General features: G+C 44.2%; 1 protein-coding gene across 3 annotated transcripts; it reads left to right on the top strand.

The window, feature by feature from the left end:
* Nucleotides 1–2,840: 2,840 nt before the first annotated feature.
* On the top strand, nt 2,841–16,282 carry TMEM40 (transmembrane protein 40). 3 transcript variants are annotated; one of them, XM_021533180.2, is made up of 14 exons: nt 2,841–3,654; nt 4,391–4,598; nt 7,417–7,473; nt 8,082–8,221; nt 8,789–8,942; nt 10,227–10,334; nt 10,830–10,883; nt 11,754–11,789; nt 12,842–12,874; nt 14,223–14,288; nt 14,572–14,643; nt 14,724–14,798; nt 15,473–15,535; nt 15,969–16,282. In XM_021533180.2, the coding sequence occupies exons 3-14, from the start codon at nt 7,425–7,427 to the stop codon at nt 15,986–15,988; spliced, it is 870 nt and encodes a 289-aa protein (XP_021388855.2). In that variant the 5' UTR covers nt 2,841–3,654; nt 4,391–4,598; nt 7,417–7,424; the 3' UTR covers nt 15,989–16,282. The 3 variants fall into 3 exon arrangements, with proteins under 3 accessions (XP_021388855.2, XP_021388864.2, XP_021388845.2); XM_021533189.2 differs by having other exon boundaries at nt 4,513–4,598; XM_021533170.2 differs by lacking the exon at nt 2,841–3,654 and having other exon boundaries at nt 3,677–4,598.
* The last annotated feature ends 1,636 nt before the right edge of the window (nt 16,283–17,918 follow it).

Below are 17,918 nucleotides of genomic sequence, written 5' to 3' on the forward strand. Positions count from 1 at the left end.
ATTCACTGAGGCTTTGTGTCCAATTTCCAAAAGCTGCCAGCTGTACTGCTCTGAGCTCTCCAGGTCCTGGGAGCTGGGCACTTGGCCTTGGAGTACATAAAAGCTTTAGGGTGGCTGTACCATGAGCTCACCTTTCCGCTCACTTTCTCCATCCCCCTCTCCCTATACAATCTGACACAGCCTGTGTGTTTTCACTTTTTATTACAGAGGTGTGAAGCCAGTTATTGACAGAGCCCTCTTTTTGGAGGAGGAGAGGATTATTGTTGGGTAGGTCCTGAAGTAAAAAATTGAGAATAATATCCTGGGGAAGTAATGGATAGATGAAACTCTGACTCCCACTCTGACTGGGAGCTCTGAGGTTCACCTTGGTTGAGGGATGCCCCAGCCAGTTTGGTCAGTGCTGCACAGAGCTGCTGGCTCAGCCTCAGCCTGGCTCTCTGACTCTTCCCTGTGTTGCCCCTGTGCCACCAGGTAACCAACCCATCCTTATCTTTGGAGACTGTTCTGCATCCTGGCCTTGCCATCTCCTGGCAGGTACATCGCTGACAAAGCAGTGGGGGACAGGTGACAGCCTGCCTTGCTGACAGAGTTACAAAATGGATTCCAGGACCAAGCCCATCCCACAAAACACCAGGATTAAATACCAAAATGCTTGGTGTTGCCTGTGTGCTTAAAAGTGCTGAGGAAAAGGGCTTTATAAAGAGGGAGGATCAGTTGAAGCTGGGAATTGTCCCTCAGGCTCCTGGTGCTTCCCAGGGAGCATCTGTGTTCCCCTGCCTTTGGCTCTGCTTCCACGAGGCACTTCCAGCCCTATTGCTAGACCAGAAGACGGGATGGAAAGGAACTGGGAGAACAAGGAAGAGGAGAGGAGCAGATTTTTTGGAGATTGCTCATGAAAGCAGTTCTCCAGTTAGGGCAGTAGGTGGGGAGAGTATCCTGGGACCCCATGTTGATGCCTGTGCTTGCTGCAGCACTGCTCAGCTAGGCCAGGGGCTGGGAAGAGTTTACTATTTCTGTCAACCAGCAGCCTGCCCTTTTTCTATTTGTGCTTTGTGTTGGGCCTGCACTGTCCATCCTACTGATGGGCCTGGGCTTCAGCAGCCAGACTGTAATTAGAAGACTGCCCTTGGAGCTAAATTGGAAGGACCAGCAGCCAGTGCTGCAGAGGCCAGACACCCTTCTCCCTCTCATCCCTCAGAGCCCATTGTGAGCCTGTAATGTGCTGACTATAATAAAGGGGGGCTCCCATAATGAGGGAATTTCCCTCATTACCTGTAGCCATTAAGAGGAGGATCCTGTGCTTGTGAGTCCTGGAATCACTCACTCTTCTACCTCAGGAGCTGTTGATAGCAGCAGCTGAGGAGCTCAGTAATTCTCCAGGAGGTGAGTGATACATCCTGGCCTTTGATTTAGCCTGCTTAAACAGGCCTAGTTCTTAAATTTAATGGGCTTTAGCAAAAAGTTTACTCTGTTGATTTAAAATACTAATAGAATGAATTATTATGGCAAGTAATTCCACAGAAGGGTAGAGAATGAGTAAAAAATTTCCAGAACATCTTAGTAAGGTACAACATTATCTACTCTTATATGATTCCACAAGCTTTCATAGCTAAACCTCAGGCTTTGTCCCAGCCAAAAGCAAACATCTTTCACATGATTTCAGCATAACAGGGTGTTACTGGTTCAGTGATAGTCTGGAAGGTTAGGAATTGGGTTGTATTCACTGCTTGCTTTTTTTCTTCTCTCTCAAACTCTCATAGTTTAAAAGCAGAAAGGTAGTTGTAAACTACCCATAGCCTGCAAAGTACAGCTGGCAGTGAGACATAATCCCCCTGCCCTTACCTGAGCTTCACAGGCTCACAAGTATTGGAGGAGAATTTATTTAAAGGAAAATAAGTAGCAACTAAGTAAATGCACAGGAGGAGTTACTTAACCAACCAACTTAACCATTGGTTGAAAGTCAGGGTAGGGCAAGAGGAGTCATGGGAATGTTTAAATCTGTCAGAAATGTGATGACATAATGAGCAATAACTACTCTATGTTCCATCCCTGGGCCCCTCCTACACTCACTTAGCAGTATTTCTACATTTCTAATGCAACCTGCCTGTGTGACAAATCCACACACATATTGCACCCAATTAGTGTCAAGCATAAGAGCTGCTCTGGCTATGTCTCACCTCTCTAAAACTCTCCTGAAAGCAATTTTCCCAGCACACAAAGAATAAACCCCCATTCTCCTAAATCTCTCAGAGGACAGTTCCCAAATAAGGGCCACGTAAACAAATGTAATACATTATAAAGCATTCTAATTCATTAGATAATCTTCCCAGCAGTAGTTGCAGGGTATTATCTGCTTTAAGTGTTCAATGTTATATGTAATTCAAAATGTCAGGGGAAGTGAGACAAGGCACTTGAATAGGCACTTGTAGAAAAGAGTGGAATACCTGGCTTAAAAAACACAAACCTCCTTTCCCCCTCTAACAAGTTTCCAAGAAACCATGGCAAACAGCCAGACAAACTGGAAGAGAAAAATAAATGCACACCTACTGTAGGAAGTATAACCTGTGTCCCAGTCACTCCAGAAGCATCAGGAGCTGAAGTGAGGAGAGCAGAGGGAGGGAGTACAATCCTTCCTGGGGTACCAGCTGCAGCAGGGTCAAACCATTAGCTGAATTTGACAAATGACTTATATGACCACAGCTTGTGCAAGCAATAGCCACTTGTGCTATTGGAGTGTCCCAAGGAGTCTCCTTTGACACTGGCTGTCACTGTTCACATACATTTTCAGGTGACCAAACATCTGCCACCTTCTGCTATGGTGCGCTGCAGGAATTTGCCCTCTCCTTTCCTACTTTGTTTCCTTGTGATGCAGGCTGGCTGGCTGGCTCAGAAAGTGTCACCTGGCAGTGAGGGAGCAGCTCCTGAACAGCAAGCAGCCCTGGGGTGGCTCCAGATAGCTGCTGTGCTGTAAGATGTGTGTCAGAAGTGGCTGAGAAGGGCTGGAGGGGAGCACCAATGACCTTACAGTGGGTATAGGATGAGCAGAGCCTGAGGCTTTGTGTTGTCAGCACCCTCTGTGGCTGCTGGGGGCAGGTGGGGTGGAGGCCATGTTTCCCTTTGCTGTCATTAGCCCAGCTGCACAGGCATTCCACCTGTGCCTCCCTGGGATGCCCTGAGCAGGAGGGGAGTGTGCCTGGGCTTCCACACCCTCATCATTGTGTCCCTGCTTAGCTTTACCAGAGCCCAGGGCGTCTCCCCACTGAGTGGATTCTTTGTCTCCAGTGCCCCCTTGATGTCCCAGGGAGACCAGAGAAATGGGCCTGGGTCTCCAACCTGAGCAGGGGCTGTGCTGGAGCAGCCACGGACAGGAGAGAGAGGTCCTGGCTGCTCAGGGCTACTGAGGACCATTAATCTCTGAGGCAGGCTGGGAGCTGCACAGCTCCTGTGCCAGCTCCCTTGGCCACCTTCCCCAGGGCTCAGGGACATGGCAGCACATGCCTGGAGCGTGACCTCTGTAGCCACAGGACGACGGAGCCACCGCTCACCCAGTGAGTCAGGGGAGGCCACGTGAGGCCCCAGCCCCGACGCCTTCCCACCCAGGGCTGGCACTGGGATCCCTGACCCAGGATCCTGAACTGCCACACAGCCGTGAAGGTGAGTGCTGGGGAGGGGTTCAGGAGCTTCTTGGGGTCAGGCCTGAGGGTGGCTGGGGGCTGCATGCTGGCTCTTGGTACTACTGGGTTATTGGTTGCTATTTGAAGCATCAAGCCACTGTACAGGAAAAGGGTTCTGGTGCTGTGGGAATTACAGGATTTCTCTATAACCTCTCTTTTTGACTCAACTTGAGTCTTTGACTCAACTTTCCCATCTTTCAAATAGCTTTTATTTCTCTAGGATCATCACAGTAAGCCAAACACTTTATGCAAAGAGAAAGATTTGTTTGCCTTAATTTTACTCAGACTACAAGCATAAACATTTCTGGCTTCTGATGAGTTAATATTCTTCCTTCAGAGCTTTACAGCAACCACAGGGAAGCATGGGGCGTGAAAGGAGAAACACAAACCAAATAATTTCAAATGTTGCATGTCAATGCTTAAGTCAGAGCTGGAAAATGCGCAGCAACCTCCCCAGGGCTTACAGGTGTGGGGCTGGCAGCAGTGCAGCCACCGTGTCTGGGCCTGCTGTGAAAGCCAGGGGAGGAAGGAAGTGCTGGAGCTGCAGCAGGGAGTGGATGGGCTGTGCCTGCTCCTTGCTCACCCTGTGGGGCTGTCAGAAGCAGCCTGGGGAGCTGCCCTAGCTGCGGTGACATGCACTTGCTGGGTCTCCCTACGCACTTGTGTTCAAGGAGAGTGAAAAGTCTGAGTTTTGCTGCTTCTGTGTCACATTTCAGCTACATTTGACAACAGGAAGGCAAGCAGAAGGGTAGCAGAATTATTACCACAGCCCGAGGAGACTGGAGCAGGAAGGGTTACAAAACGGAACTGGTGTGGATCAGTTTTTGTTGTCTCACAGGAAGAAACTCAGCTTTCACCACGGCCACAGCCCTCCAGGACATCTTCCTGTGGATCCAACTGCTAGGACAAACCTAAGACTTGCAGGTGTGCTTTAAGAAATTGGTTTGGTTTGATTTGAGAGAAGGGCATTGAGGAACTTTATGTTTAAAATAAATTCAGCAGGTTTAGGTGTCAGCATATAACTTAAAATGAAGGGTAAGCATAGTTTCAAAGGGAAAAGGTTTGGGATTGTCTGATTTTTGTCTTGAAATTAAAGCAACTTTATTTGCATTTTTTTTGTTATCCCATTGAGCAATTTCCCTCAGATATATTTCAGCTAAGCAAAACCTCATGTACGGAAGTTGTTAACCTCACTTTCTAAATGTGACTCTACACACAAATTTTATTCTAACATGTTAAAAAGACCTCACTGCAATTAAATTCTGATTTACTGTGAGGAAAGCAAGGTGAAGTCTGTTGTTCAAGTCATTCTCCAGTGAGCTCATGGCTAGGCTGAAATGCCTGTATATCATCATCCTTCTCTCATTATGTGGTATAATCAACTAAGTCACTTTTAAAACATACAATAATTAGGCACCTATACTTATCCTTTGTTTAGATCTGATTTTCTTTCCAGAAGAGCCACAGGGGAATTAATGTGCATAGTCTAAGAGAAATTAGCTACCCAACTTCCTTGGTTAATGTAAATCTTGGTCATGGACTGGGCTGAGCTGTGCTGAAGGTACAGAAAGGGAGATGGAAGCAGATGCTGGGTGCTCCTGGATCCTCTTGTGGCATCCAGGTCTTACCACAGCAGGATGCAAAAGGCATTAGGCAGCTCTGTTTCTGTTGTTGGAACAGCTGAGCAGTCTGCTGGCTTATTTGGGCCAGGAAATGAGCAGTTTTGAAGTAAACCAGTCTGATAGCAGATGAAGATGATGTTGGCACTGTCTGCCCTGCCTTCAGTGTTGAATCTACTCTTCCTGTGTGCATGGCAGGACAGGTCAGGTGGTGCCCACTGCTCACTTTGTCTTTGGGATGATGCAAAGCTGGGATAGAGCAGCTGCTGTGACAGGTTCCTGTCAAGGGAGCAGCAACCTGCCTTAAAATGCCACTGAAAGTGGCCTTCACTAGGTGCTAGGAACCCCAAATACAAACCTCCTGAGTTTTACTTGATGGTAAAATATTAGGATACTTTTAAATTATTTTCTGAAATGGAATTAATCAGCTGGAAAAAAAAAAAGTTTATATTTAAAGTACTTTTGTTCCTTTAGCTCTGGTATTTTGACCATGCAGTCCAGAGACAGGCCTAAAGGATTTAAGTTAAACAAGCAACTATTGCAAGGTCTAAGTTGAGCAAATAGGAAGGCAAGAAAGAGACTGAAAAAGGCAGAAAAGCATAGCTGGAGATATGTAAGTGCCTATGAACTGACATTCTTGACTGAGTGGCTGAGAACGAGTCTGTCCAGGGCGTGTGCTGGTTCCTACATTTCCACATCAGCTGATGCTTACCCACAGAGGGGACAGATACATTTCCTGCATTCCCTATCAGGTGCTCACAGGCTCCCAGCTCCCACAGGACTGCTGCTGCAGCTACAGCAGCAAAGGCTGGATGCAAGTCAGGGAAAGGGGAAGCTCTGTAGATCTTTTGCATAGATTCACCACTGGGAATAATTTCAAAATGTTGTTAAAATATTGTTTTCCCACAATACACTTTGGAGGCAGGTAAGCCAAGTTTTCTGAGCTGAGCCTTTGAAAGTGGTTATATAATTTTCCCAGAAGTCTTTTGAAGTCTGTTTTTATCTAATTTCCTCTGTCTGAGAACTGACACCTTAAAAAGTTGTTCTGTTTGAGTGTTTGCTTGTGTATCTAGAATATTTTTTGGACTGATATGATGGTCTTTAGAGAACTGAAAGTGCCAGTAGGAAAATGAACAGGTTTTCCTCTGAAAAATTTGAAGGATATACTTAGTTTTCAAACTGCTTAATTGGAAGTGTTTTGTTGAATGGATCCAAAAGTCATATTGTAAGAAAATGTGTGGATGTATAAACTGTTTTCCTATTGCATCCTGCATGGTGGAAACTTTGTTTTAGGCTCCCCAAAAACCTTCTTTTGAATCTCTCAGTACAACTGTTGGTTAGTTGCAATGTTGCACGAGGGAAGATGCATCAGTGCAGAATGCCTGGACCACACTAGGCAGAGGCAACAGTTCATAACCACAGCCACCACAAAATGTGCACCATCAGGAAATTCCATCCTCAGCCTAAAACTTCTGTGGCAAGTTTATCAAAACAAAAGCAAATACTGAATTTTGGGGATGTCAGAACATTTGTTTCTGTGGCAAATACTAGTAATTAATCTGGGATCAACAGTTAAAAATTTCTAATTCATAAAGCTAAAGTTTATGGAAATTTCATGACAATTTGGGAAGAACAGATGTTGAAGTATCAAAATCTTTTGTGAGACAAGAATTCAAGGTCTTGTGGGACTTTCCTAAGAACTATTTCTGCTCTTTTTCCTGGCTGATACATTTTAAGTATTAGGATGTAAAAGGTACAGGATAATTGTTCTGTTTCATGAATGGAACCCGGCCTATTAGGTTACTCACATCTGTGGTAAATGTTTAATTAGACACTTTGGTAGCTTTACAAAACAACAATGTGAATAATCAAGTCTGACTTCTTTTTGTTTTACTCATGATGATCAGACTTTTGTTCTTTCCTAATAACCAAAAGCTGGTAGGGCTCACTTGGAGGAGTGAAGAATTGGGTCCCAGGAGGGTAAATGAATCATGATGTGAAACAGAGAAGTGATTCCAAGACTGAAAGGCCCAGAGAGAAACACTGTGTTTGCAGAAAATCAAAGACAAAACCAGGAAGGTCAGTGACCTGATTCTAAATGTGCTTTCTTCCCTTTCAAACAGGCACAGCAATGGAGAGTTTGGATGTCCCAATCACAGATCTTACTGAAGAACAGCAAGGTGAGAGAAACACACAAAGTTCAGAGCTTTGGGTCTTGCACACTGCACAGCAATATTTGGCAGGGTGGGCATGAGTCAATGAAATCAGTTTCCTCTGAAAACACACCCTATCCATCTCTTTCCTTGTAAGAGAGAGACCAGCAGTCAGTTCCCAGCTCTTCCACAGGCTCCTGTTAGGCTTTGTGCACATGCAAGTGGGAATTTAGATACATGAAGGAGACTTTACTGTGCATTAAATGCCTAATGAGCAATCTCAGGACCTTGGTATCCAGTCCTTGGGGTCATTGTGCCTGTCTGTGAAACAGCATGGTCAGAATACCTTTTGAATAGCTAGGAATACTTTGGGAGCATTTGCCATGCTTCTCTAACTAGACAACAGCATCACAGAGACATCAGTCATTTGTATGGACTACTGACATTTGTTTACTGTTTTGTGGCAGACTGAGATGCTTTATACAATACAGCAATCAGTCTCTTTCCTGTGTGCTGGTACTGGGCAGTGTGTTACAGCCTGGTGTCTGTCTCCACACCTGCACTGAGCACCACAGGAACACTGCCATGAAACCCCCCTCTAGTCCTGCACAATGACAGGTTTGTTTTCCTTACAGATATTCTTCAGAGAGCTTTTGCTGCTGATGCCAAGTACTTGGAGAATCATGAGAAAATGAACCAGTCCTTCTGGGAATCACTTGTGAAATGCTTGGCCACTACTGACCCACCTATCCTAAATACTGAAGAAAAGAACAATGTAAGTTACCAAAGAAACACTTATCCTTGTTATTCTACTTTTCTGCTATACTCTGGGGAGAGAGCACAGTCCCACTAGCTGATATACTGAAATATATTAAAAGGTGTAACTGGACACTTAGATAAATGACGTTCAGGCCACTGCTTTTTACTTCACTGCTCTCCATGTGAAAAACAATTGACTCTCTATAAATTCCTCAGGATCACTTCAACTCACTATATTCTAGGCAGGACCATTGTTAGTCACGTTTTGCTGTAAAATACTGCAGCAATTGCATGGCCATATTCATTCCCTATAGCTGTATTTCTCCAGCTCTATGAATAGTTAACTATTTCCCACCGTGCTGTTTTTCCCAGTTGATGGCTCTGCTCTGAGTTGCTGAATGGAGTTTACATTCTCTTCCCATCTTTGGCATTACTCTTTGTCCCCAGTTTTCCCTTTGTATAGTAGAAGCAGGAGGTTACATTTCCCACCAGGTGGGATGCACTCATTTGCCCATCAGGGTGTGCTTGTACAGTCTGGGTTTTATTGGAAAGACTCTTTGCTAGCTACTTGTCTCCTTTTCAGCTCCTTAACAGCTGTGATGTCCTCCCTGGAGGCTGTGCTGCCTGCCTGAAAGCCATAGAGAAGAAAGGAGTCAGGGCAATGGCTCTTCTTTACCTTTTGCTGAAGACTTCCAACCCATCTGGGTACAGGCAGCTGCCCAGCTCCAAGGGAAAGGGTGAGTCCTACCTGTCCTCCTGTCAGCTGTTTTGTTAAGATTACTGCAGGGCCAGTGGCAGCAGTAATTGACAGCAGCTTAAACACTCTGTTATTGGAAGTGCTTATTATTGAAAGTGATTATTATTGAACAACTGAAGTGTCTAGAAGTACTGCTCAGGAAAAGCAGTTAGGTGTGGTGGTAATGGGAGCCAAAGTTAGTATTTAACTGTAGTTAGACTTGGCTTCTTCTGGGAAAAACCCACCTGTGTTTAAAGAGAGAGCATGTCTTGGGATGATGCTGCCTAAGAAGTTTCTTTGACTTGAGAAAGTTTTCCCTGACGTTTTTGCACAGACTGTTATCCAGCCAGACAGCTCAGACCCCTCTGAGCATTCACAGTGGTAGGAAATCAGAGCTGAGCCAGTGAAAATATTTGTATAAATATAATTTCCTAGCAGCACACATAAAACTAAAAGGAATGGACAGGGGATGGCACACAGGGTGCTGAACCTGGCAAAAAGATAAAAGAGACTTATTTGCCTGGTTGTGCAGTAAGAAACCAGTGGCAGTTTCACAGGATCCACTGTCATTGTCTTTAGTAGACGACAGAGGAGCACTCACTTAAGATGACCCTAAATTTAACTGGAGACCCTCAAGGACATCCTTGATTAAGCATGTTTCTGAAGGGAAGAGATGTCCCAGCCTGGGACATCTTTGGTCGTCTGTCAGGGCAGGAATGTTGGTAGCAAGACCCTTGGGCTGTGAGTACCTAAAGGAGCTGGAGGAGAAGGAATCCCATCTACCTGCCTTGTCCAAACCCTGCACCTCCTGATGAAGAGATGCTGTTCAGTGTCACCCCTGGTCACAGGAGCCAGGAGCAGTTGGGATGCTGGGGTGGCCTGGCTGTGAGGACTGTGCTCCTGTGCCACGAGAGGCAGCTGGAGCCACGGCTCAGCACAGGGAGCCCTGGCAGAAGGAGCCCAGGCAGGGTGAGCCACTCCTCTCCTGCTCTCATTGTTCAGCTGCAGCTGCTTCAGGGAATGGGAATTTGCACAGGGGTAATATTATGAATAATTAAACACCAGAATATGAAACTTTAGGTGTCAACCACAACCATTTAGGAAGGTCTAAACTGTAGTGTGTATAATGCTTTCGTTTGATGCTATGTGTGCAAAAAACACAACTGAAATTAGACAAATGGTCTGATTTCCTGTCAGGCAACTTTCAATAAAGCATTGTGAAATCTGTAATTGTAAAATAGAAGATGTAGTCACTGATAATGTTTTTTTCTCTTTCTATAAAAAGATGAAAAATTGAAAGTCCTGAAGAGTTTGGAAAGGAATTTTGTATATTCAGAAGAGGACAAAAAGTCTGAAAACTTATCCCAGGAGTCCATAGATGAAGATACACAAGGTAAAGAGGATTTATTTTATTTTCCTGATACATAACTTAGTCTGACTTCATGTTTGTAAAGACTGACATAGGAGATGTGGCAATTCTGTAGAGCTCTGAATAAAGTAAGAAATTGTGCAAAAGAGAAAACATAGAAAATCATCAGTACCTGATTCATAATCAGCAAAATAGTGGCTGCCACCGACTCTTGTGGAAGTTGGTTTCAGAATGTAGAAATCTGCTGCAAGATTCCTTCCCCAAATAAAAGATCCTAACTTCTGTCTACAGCCCTGTATACAAGTTAATCCAGCTGAGGTTTTGCTGAGTTTCACCTATTCAGCCAGTTTTGAAGGGAGCTGTGAGGCAGAAACAGCCAATAGTGATACTTGCATTTCAAAGCCTTGATTTTTACCTTCATATGGTTATGTTATGAGCAAACCACAAAAGAGCTGTTCTTTCTGATGCTGCTAGCACATTTTTCTTTACTCCGATGAACAAATTCTTTCTCCTATCCAGACAGTGATAAGGAAGATTTAGGAAGACAGAAGACTGAAGGTCAGTTACTTGGAGGTAAGACAAAGTGACTACAGTATTGGCTTTACTAGAGGCAAAACCAATATAAACCAAAAAAGAATTATTTTTTGCATTCTTTGGGTTGGCTGTTGAACAAAGGTATATTAACATGTGTAGATATAAAAGAAAGACAAATCAGGATTTGGCAGTAGGAAAGACATTTCCTACAAGATGAAGCTCAACTAATGTTGACACTCAGCCATGCCCTGTGCTCAGAGTTGAACCAGGAAAGCAGCAAAATCTGCTGTTGTGAGAGGAGTCCTGCTGCCTGGGTCTGCACAGCTGCCACTGAAATGCAGCAAGAGGGCTCTGAAAATATCTGTCACAGCCAATACTTAGAGGGGCTGCAGTCAGCCCACAGCACTGACTGGAGATCATTGGCAAGGACCACCTTGTTCCTGAGGCTTTTCCTTTCCTGCCAAAGGAAATATGGAAAATAATTACAATGCAGATGAAGAAAATGTGCTGTATCAATACACAGAAATACCTATAGAACTATGGATGTAAAAATGTAAAGCATTAATATTTTAATTAATGTCTCAAACTGAGCTAAGCCCAAATGTAAGAGAAGCTCATTTAACATTGACATTAGGAGAGTTAATCTGTCTCACAGGAGTCTGATAGTCTGATTCTACTTGACTCCAGATACTTGTAGAGATTAAATATGGGGAGGGTGGAGAATTCAGTCATTTCCCACTTTTTGACTGCCTAACCCCCAGCAGAGCCACCCTCTTTAAGGAGTGAGTTGGTCTCTTCTTTGTTTCTGCTACACACCCACAGTGTTTTCAGGGAGCTGATGGGCTGGCACTGGCACCAGGCTCCCTCACTGCAGGTATTAACCTACCTCATCTCTGTGTCATGGTTTAGGAATACCAGCCGAAGTGGTTCCCTACAGAGATTCAGGTAAGTGCTCCTACAGGTCACCTCATCCTGCTGGAATGACTGTAACTGCAGTGTCTTCTTTCTGACCAGCTGAGACATTGAAAAATAACTCTCAGGCTGTAAATCCCTTGGTTTCCAGTTAGCCTGGTGTTGGGCCTGGGTGTGGTGCAGAAATTCTGGTGTAAGGCTGTGGTAGTGACTGTCTGACAGGAGGTGATTTGTACAAGGTGTTCTGACAGATTAACCCATTTTTGTAGGCCTGCCAGGTTCTCCCAAGATCAGCTCATAGCAGTCATTCTTTAGGGGAAAACACAGCAGTTCTGTTGGGCAACTGTCCAGTCTTGGCCAAAAAAGCTAGAGGAAGTTTTTAGCATTCCCTGAAGCCCTCTGTCTCCTGCTGAACAGGGGTCCAAGGCTGGGAGGGACCTGGAACAACCTGGTTTCTGCAAGCAGTGATGCTTGGCTCTCAATGCATTCTTGCCTGCACAGCATTCCCAGCAGGAGGTGCCAGGTGAAAGCCACATGTCAGGCAACAGTGCCAGGCAAGAGGCTTGCACAGACAGGCAGTGTGAAGGCAGACTTCCTCCCACCAGACACTGCTGTACAGCCCCAGAATGTTTATATAAAGCCCACAGCAGGAAATTGCCAACAGCTAAATTGCATTACTGAGTTCATCCCTCCTGTGCCCAGGCCAAGGCCACAGGATGAGTTAGGAGAGACAAACAGCCCAGCTGAGCAGCCTTTAGAGAGGACATCTGCTCCACTTCTGTGCTGTGCAGTGGAGAAGTTATAAATTGCAGCATAATCCCTGGGGGAGGTTTTTGAGTTACCTATCCCCAAGGAGCCGCAGGAACACCAGGGCAGAGGGATTCATTGCAGTGCCATATTCTTCCCACACTGTCAGATGCAGACAGGGTCATGGTACTTTTCCCCTTGGTGTTTGGCCTCTCTACCACTCACCCCAGTTTTCTTGCAGATAGGTGATTACTCACTGTGCTTCTTGGTGCTGAGTATGGTAGGAAGCTCTATACTTGTATTTTTTCCATGAGAAACAAAACTTTATTTCTTTTCAGAGATTGCCAGAAGAGAAGATTCAGATGCAGATGGTAAGTACAAACATGCAAACAAGTTTGTTTTGTGGATGTTCTTTCACGACTGAGTTTTGCTTAGTGTGGCAAGGGCAATACCAGCTCCTCGATGCCTAGAGATTGTTTAATCAAAAAGCAGAAGGTTGAAAACAGGTAATAACATGGACTGCTTTAACAGAAGAAATACTGTGCAAGTCACTCCATGATGCCAAGTTACAGTGGGACTGTTGAATTTAGGAAGTAATACAGGACAGATACTTATCAAGTGTGAATTGATGTTCTGCTAAATTCTTTATCTATAGCTCATTCATACAATTGCACAGAGTTGTATCTGTGAGTCAGAATAATGCAATACTATATTATTAATAGGAAAATAATTGGGCTTGCCCTCAAACCAGAATGTGATCAATCCAGACTGCACAAAGAGGCAAAAATGTATCAGGTGCCTGTATCAGGTGACTCAGAGCAGAATTTCTTTTCAAGGTTTAGTTACTCTGTGGTTCAAAAGCAGCACTGCAGAAGTCTACAGCTCATATAAAGGACCCTTCCAGTACTCGCCTGTTACATCTTTAGAGCAAATTCACTGCCAGGCAGAGGTTGCCCAGTGTAAGGGAAACCAGAATCTGGAACTTGTTCTGAATCAACTCCCAAAGGCTTGGGTGCAGCAGGTGCCTCAGGGGCTGCTCAAACCACCAACAAAGAGAAAAGGAAAAAACTGCTGCTTTGAACCTGTTGTTGGAGAGGTGGTAAAATACTCAGCTCTTTCTGGCAATAGAGGTGGAGAAAAAAGAGAATTTGGCAACTCTGCTCATGACAAAGATCAAACTGCTCTGTGTTTAAACCTCTAAAATACCTCATTTGTTCTTATGTTATTTTTTCTTTATGCCGGTGTAGCTGTAGGAGACTCATTTCAGCAGCAGGTCTCATTTTGGGAGGTGCAGAAGTACTTGATGTCAGGTGTTAGTAGAAGGATGGTTCTCACACCCTCAGTAATGAAGGGGAGGTTTTTACTGTAGCTGTGGCTATGCAAAGCATGCAGGGATCAAACTGAAGCTCCCTTGTACTATGGCTTTACTCCCCCACTGTCTTTCTTGAGACTACGACTTTCCCAGAAGAGGCAGAAAAGATCCAGAGTGCTTTAAAACAATTCAGTATTGTTAATGCAGACATTTGGTTATACTTTTTAAAGTTCATTCTTAAAACCATGCTCTTTGGAGTAATTAAAAAATTGCTAATTTAATCTTTCTGAAAGGTTTGCAGACCAGCAAACAGTTTTATGTATATTCTGCTCTGACAGTCTATTTTTTGTACAAAAACTCCTTAATTTCACAGTTCCATGGTAATAAAAGACTTCTCTTTTTTGTAGTATATGAGGAAGAGAACACTCAACCCCCTCAGTGTACAGTACGGTGGATGGGCATACGGAAGGATGGTAATTGATTTATTAAATCAAACTGATGTCAAACCTGTTGAACCTTAGTCCAAGAAAAAGATCTCTGGTTCAAAAAAACCTTTATCTTTCCAATATGAGTGCTTTGTTGAAGTTCATCAAGGCTTCGTGATGAAAATCATCAAGGCTTCTCACAATGTTGAGCTTTGTGTCTGAGAAATCTCAGGGAAATTGATTTCACTCCATGAGTGATACTCTGTACCTAAAGGTGATTTTGGAAGGGCCATGGCTGCAGTTTTGACCTAATCTTCCCTCTCAATTTCAGATGAATTTTTTCATTTTGTCATTCTTTGCTTTGCCATTGGAGCTTTACTAATTTGCTACTACTATCACAAAGGTAAGACAAGATTCAATAGAAGGATATATTGTTGCACTGTAGAGAAATGAACCAGTCTAACATTTATTTTGTTGCCTTAGATTGGACTATTTCTCTTGGGATTGGTTTAATCACCTTTGCTTCCCTGGAAACTACTGGGATATACTTTGGTCTAGGTAAGTGTCCCCCCCAGCAGCAGCTGTATCCTTGCACTGAGGACAAGGTCACACAATTGCCACAGCCCATAAAACTTCTGGGGCTGAGATTCTGTAACTCACCACAAAACTCCCCGCAACATCTCCCAGTTGCAGAGGGGCTGCAGACAAGCAGCCTTAATGCTACTGAAGGGAGAAGTTGACTCATTTTTCCCTCTCAGTGATCACAAGACCCTGAGTCACCTCTTTCTGCAGCAATGGCCAAATGCTGCGTTGCCATGACAATGTGTAATTTTAGCAGCAAGGCCTGTCTTCCCAGATCCACTGGATAAGATGCTGTGCATCCCAGCTGCCATGTGTTCCCCTGGGACTGAGGATGAGCCTGAGGCAGAACTTGGATGCAGCAGCTAATGGAAATATTAAATCCTGTGCATTTTGACAGTCCCTAAGGATGGTATAGGAGTGCTGCCACCAGCAGCAAGTTATGGCTCCCCAACCAAGAACTTGTCTCCTCTGCAATCTCATGTTAACATGGTGGGAGGTTGTGGATGGTTCTCTCAAGACTCAGCCTGATCTTTCTTATTAATGATATTGCAGATGTGCTTGTTTAAACAAGTGTCAGTGTTTCGGTTTTGCCATTTTTCTACTTTTTCAGTTTTATGTTACTTATCTTATATGTTTGTTTTCACACCCAGTATACCGAATTCGGAGCGTCCTTGACAGCTTTGTTCCTCTGATTGACAGATTCAGGCTAAGAGGTAACAGTGCTCTTTTTTTCTGACAGCATCTGTCTTCTTTGGTCAAGAATTAAGACCAACTCATTTAAATGACATTTTCTCATCTTACTGCCTTAAACAAAAAAAAAAAAGAGTATTTTACTACAGTTCATTACAACTGCTTGGGTTTGAAAATTAGTCTTGAGTCTTTCCCTGTGGCAGAACATTTTCACAATTTTAGTACTCCACCCTGTATGGGGTACTATTTCCTGGCAGTGTCTGCATAAGAATTCTATAGTTTAAATAAAAACGCAGGGGCTGGAGGGAGTTGTCACTTGTTGGGTCTTCAGACAGACTCCTGGTTCATGTTTATCCATGTTTGTGGACACAAAACATGAAGAATACTGAAAAGCTGCATGGATACAGTGCAGTCTGAACACAGCAGTCCTGACAGCTGTCTTTCTTCATCCCACAGGCATGAGGAAAACTGCCTAGGAGGAGTATTTCAGGAGAGTTCCCCAAACCTGGCTGTCCAGATTTCCAGTACTGAAGGAACTGCTTTATGAGGTGAACCTAACAACCAAATGGCCAATGTGAAATACCGAAATGTGAAACTTCTGAAACATGTCACTCCTTTACCTCCAAAATAAACCTGAAACTGGGGTACGGGGCCCCATTCTGGATTCCAGAGTGGTTTGGGGTTCAGAAGAGCTTGGAAGACAATGGAGATGTAGCTTTGTGTTCAATTCCATTGAAATATAAACGCAGTCACCTTCCCTCCCCCAGGCAGCCTTGTGGTGGTGCATCTCTCATTTAACAAACCACGCCAGTGTGCCTGTGGTGTACCAGAACCAACAGACCAATGTCCTGTGCTGGTGCTGGCTTAGGCTCTGGCTGTTTCTGTAGGGATTCTGACCTCCTCCTCCTCCCCCCAGTGCTGCCCAGGGCAGGCAGAGGCTGGCCCTGCTCTCCCAGCTGAGCCCTGGCGGTGCCAGCACTGGGGCTGATGAATTGATCGTGGCAGAACTCGGAGCAGTGGGCGGGCAGTGGTTTCACCCGAGGAGGCACTGACAGAATGCTGCAGTAATGAGATTATTAACAAGAGCAGATTTCATCTTTTCTCAGGGGAAAAACAAAGTGCTTGATTTGACTCATCCCCCAACCTTTTTCTTTCTTTGAGTAAAATAAACATGAAGCTTTGACATTTGTTTCATTTTATAGGATGTATTACACATTGCAAGAATGTAGCACTATTGCAATCATAGGAAGACTGCAACAAAACTATATTTTTAATAAAAATTTAAGGTCTTCATACCCACAAAATAATGAAGGCAACCAGTTGAACAGAAAAAGCCATAAACATGGATTTTTAAGGAAAGGTAAATCTGAAAGCTGTAAAGCCCAGCTCAGCATTTTACAGGAACAATTTCAAGCCTTGCTCAGAAAATTAGAAAGGTTAGTTTTTGTTGTGTGTAATTTGAAGCACCAGCATCAGTCACTCTTGTCTGCAGTTCCAGCTGCACTGCCAGAAACACCAACAATTGCACTCAGGCCTGCATCAACACAGCACAGCTGCCACCCAATGCCTCAAGGGCTAAATTGTGCAAGAAGGATGAACACAAGTTATTTCATAGTATTTATCTGCTCCTTTACATGGCTTTGTAGAAATATTCCACCATCCCAAACTACTATAAACTTTATGTTAGTCTGCAAATAAAGTCTTGTTTAGACCACTGTAGCCATGCTAGGCAAATGGCTTTTTGGTGAACTGAAAACTATGCAGAGTCACCATGCTCTGATGAAAAGGGCGTTTTGGTGTCCTCTACTCTGTAATGTCTTTCTGAAAGGCAATTTGTGGAACAGTCAAGATGAGAAACATGTTTCAATACTTTATGTTTACTGCAGAGTACCAAATTTAAAACATTAATTTTTAATTTTAACAGAAACTGCTTAAGGGTAAAATAAGCAAAACATTTAAAAACAGCAAAACATTTAAAAAGTCACCAAGTGCATTCCACCATGCCAGATAAACAGCTAAGCCACTCACAGCAGGTCCCATGAGAAAAGTCAGTTCTCAACAAAAAAGCAACTTACACATTGAGCTGCATCCTCTTGAGTACCTGGGAATTTCCTGCTCTTCTTACAGATCCTTTAGTCTTTCTCAGCATCACCCTTGCTGTAGCATCAGCCAAGCACTCAAAGCTACAAGTTCCTATGAAGAGTTTCAGCTTCCTTTGCTTGTGTTGTCTGCATTCAGCATTCAGCCCCTACCTGAGCCCAGGGCTCTTCTGGGCCCCACCTCCCCGTTGGTTCCCCAGGACCTGGAACATCTCATTCCACTTTGGCATCACCCAGCACATTGGGTACTTCCTCCTTGCCTTTGGTTTTGAATGGCTGGGGGCAATGCAGAGAGGTGGGACTGTAA

The sequence above is a fragment of the Lonchura striata genome, chromosome 12 (assembly GCF_046129695.1).
Source record: "Lonchura striata isolate bLonStr1 chromosome 12, bLonStr1.mat, whole genome shotgun sequence".
In the NCBI taxonomy this organism is placed as follows: Eukaryota; Metazoa; Chordata; class Aves; order Passeriformes; family Estrildidae; genus Lonchura; species Lonchura striata.

Coding starts and splice junctions, on each gene's coding strand:
- TMEM40 (XM_021533180.2), top strand. CDS start 7,425: ATGGAGAGTTTGGATGTCCCAATCACAGATCTTACTGAAGAACAGCAA. Junction 10,884..11,753: donor TGAAGGTCAGTTACTTGGAG/GTAAGACAAAGT, acceptor GTCATGGTTTAG/GAATACCAGCCGAAGTGGTT. Junction 11,790..12,841: donor GGTTCCCTACAGAGATTCAG/GTAAGTGCTCCT, acceptor ATTTCTTTTCAG/AGATTGCCAGAAGAGAAGAT.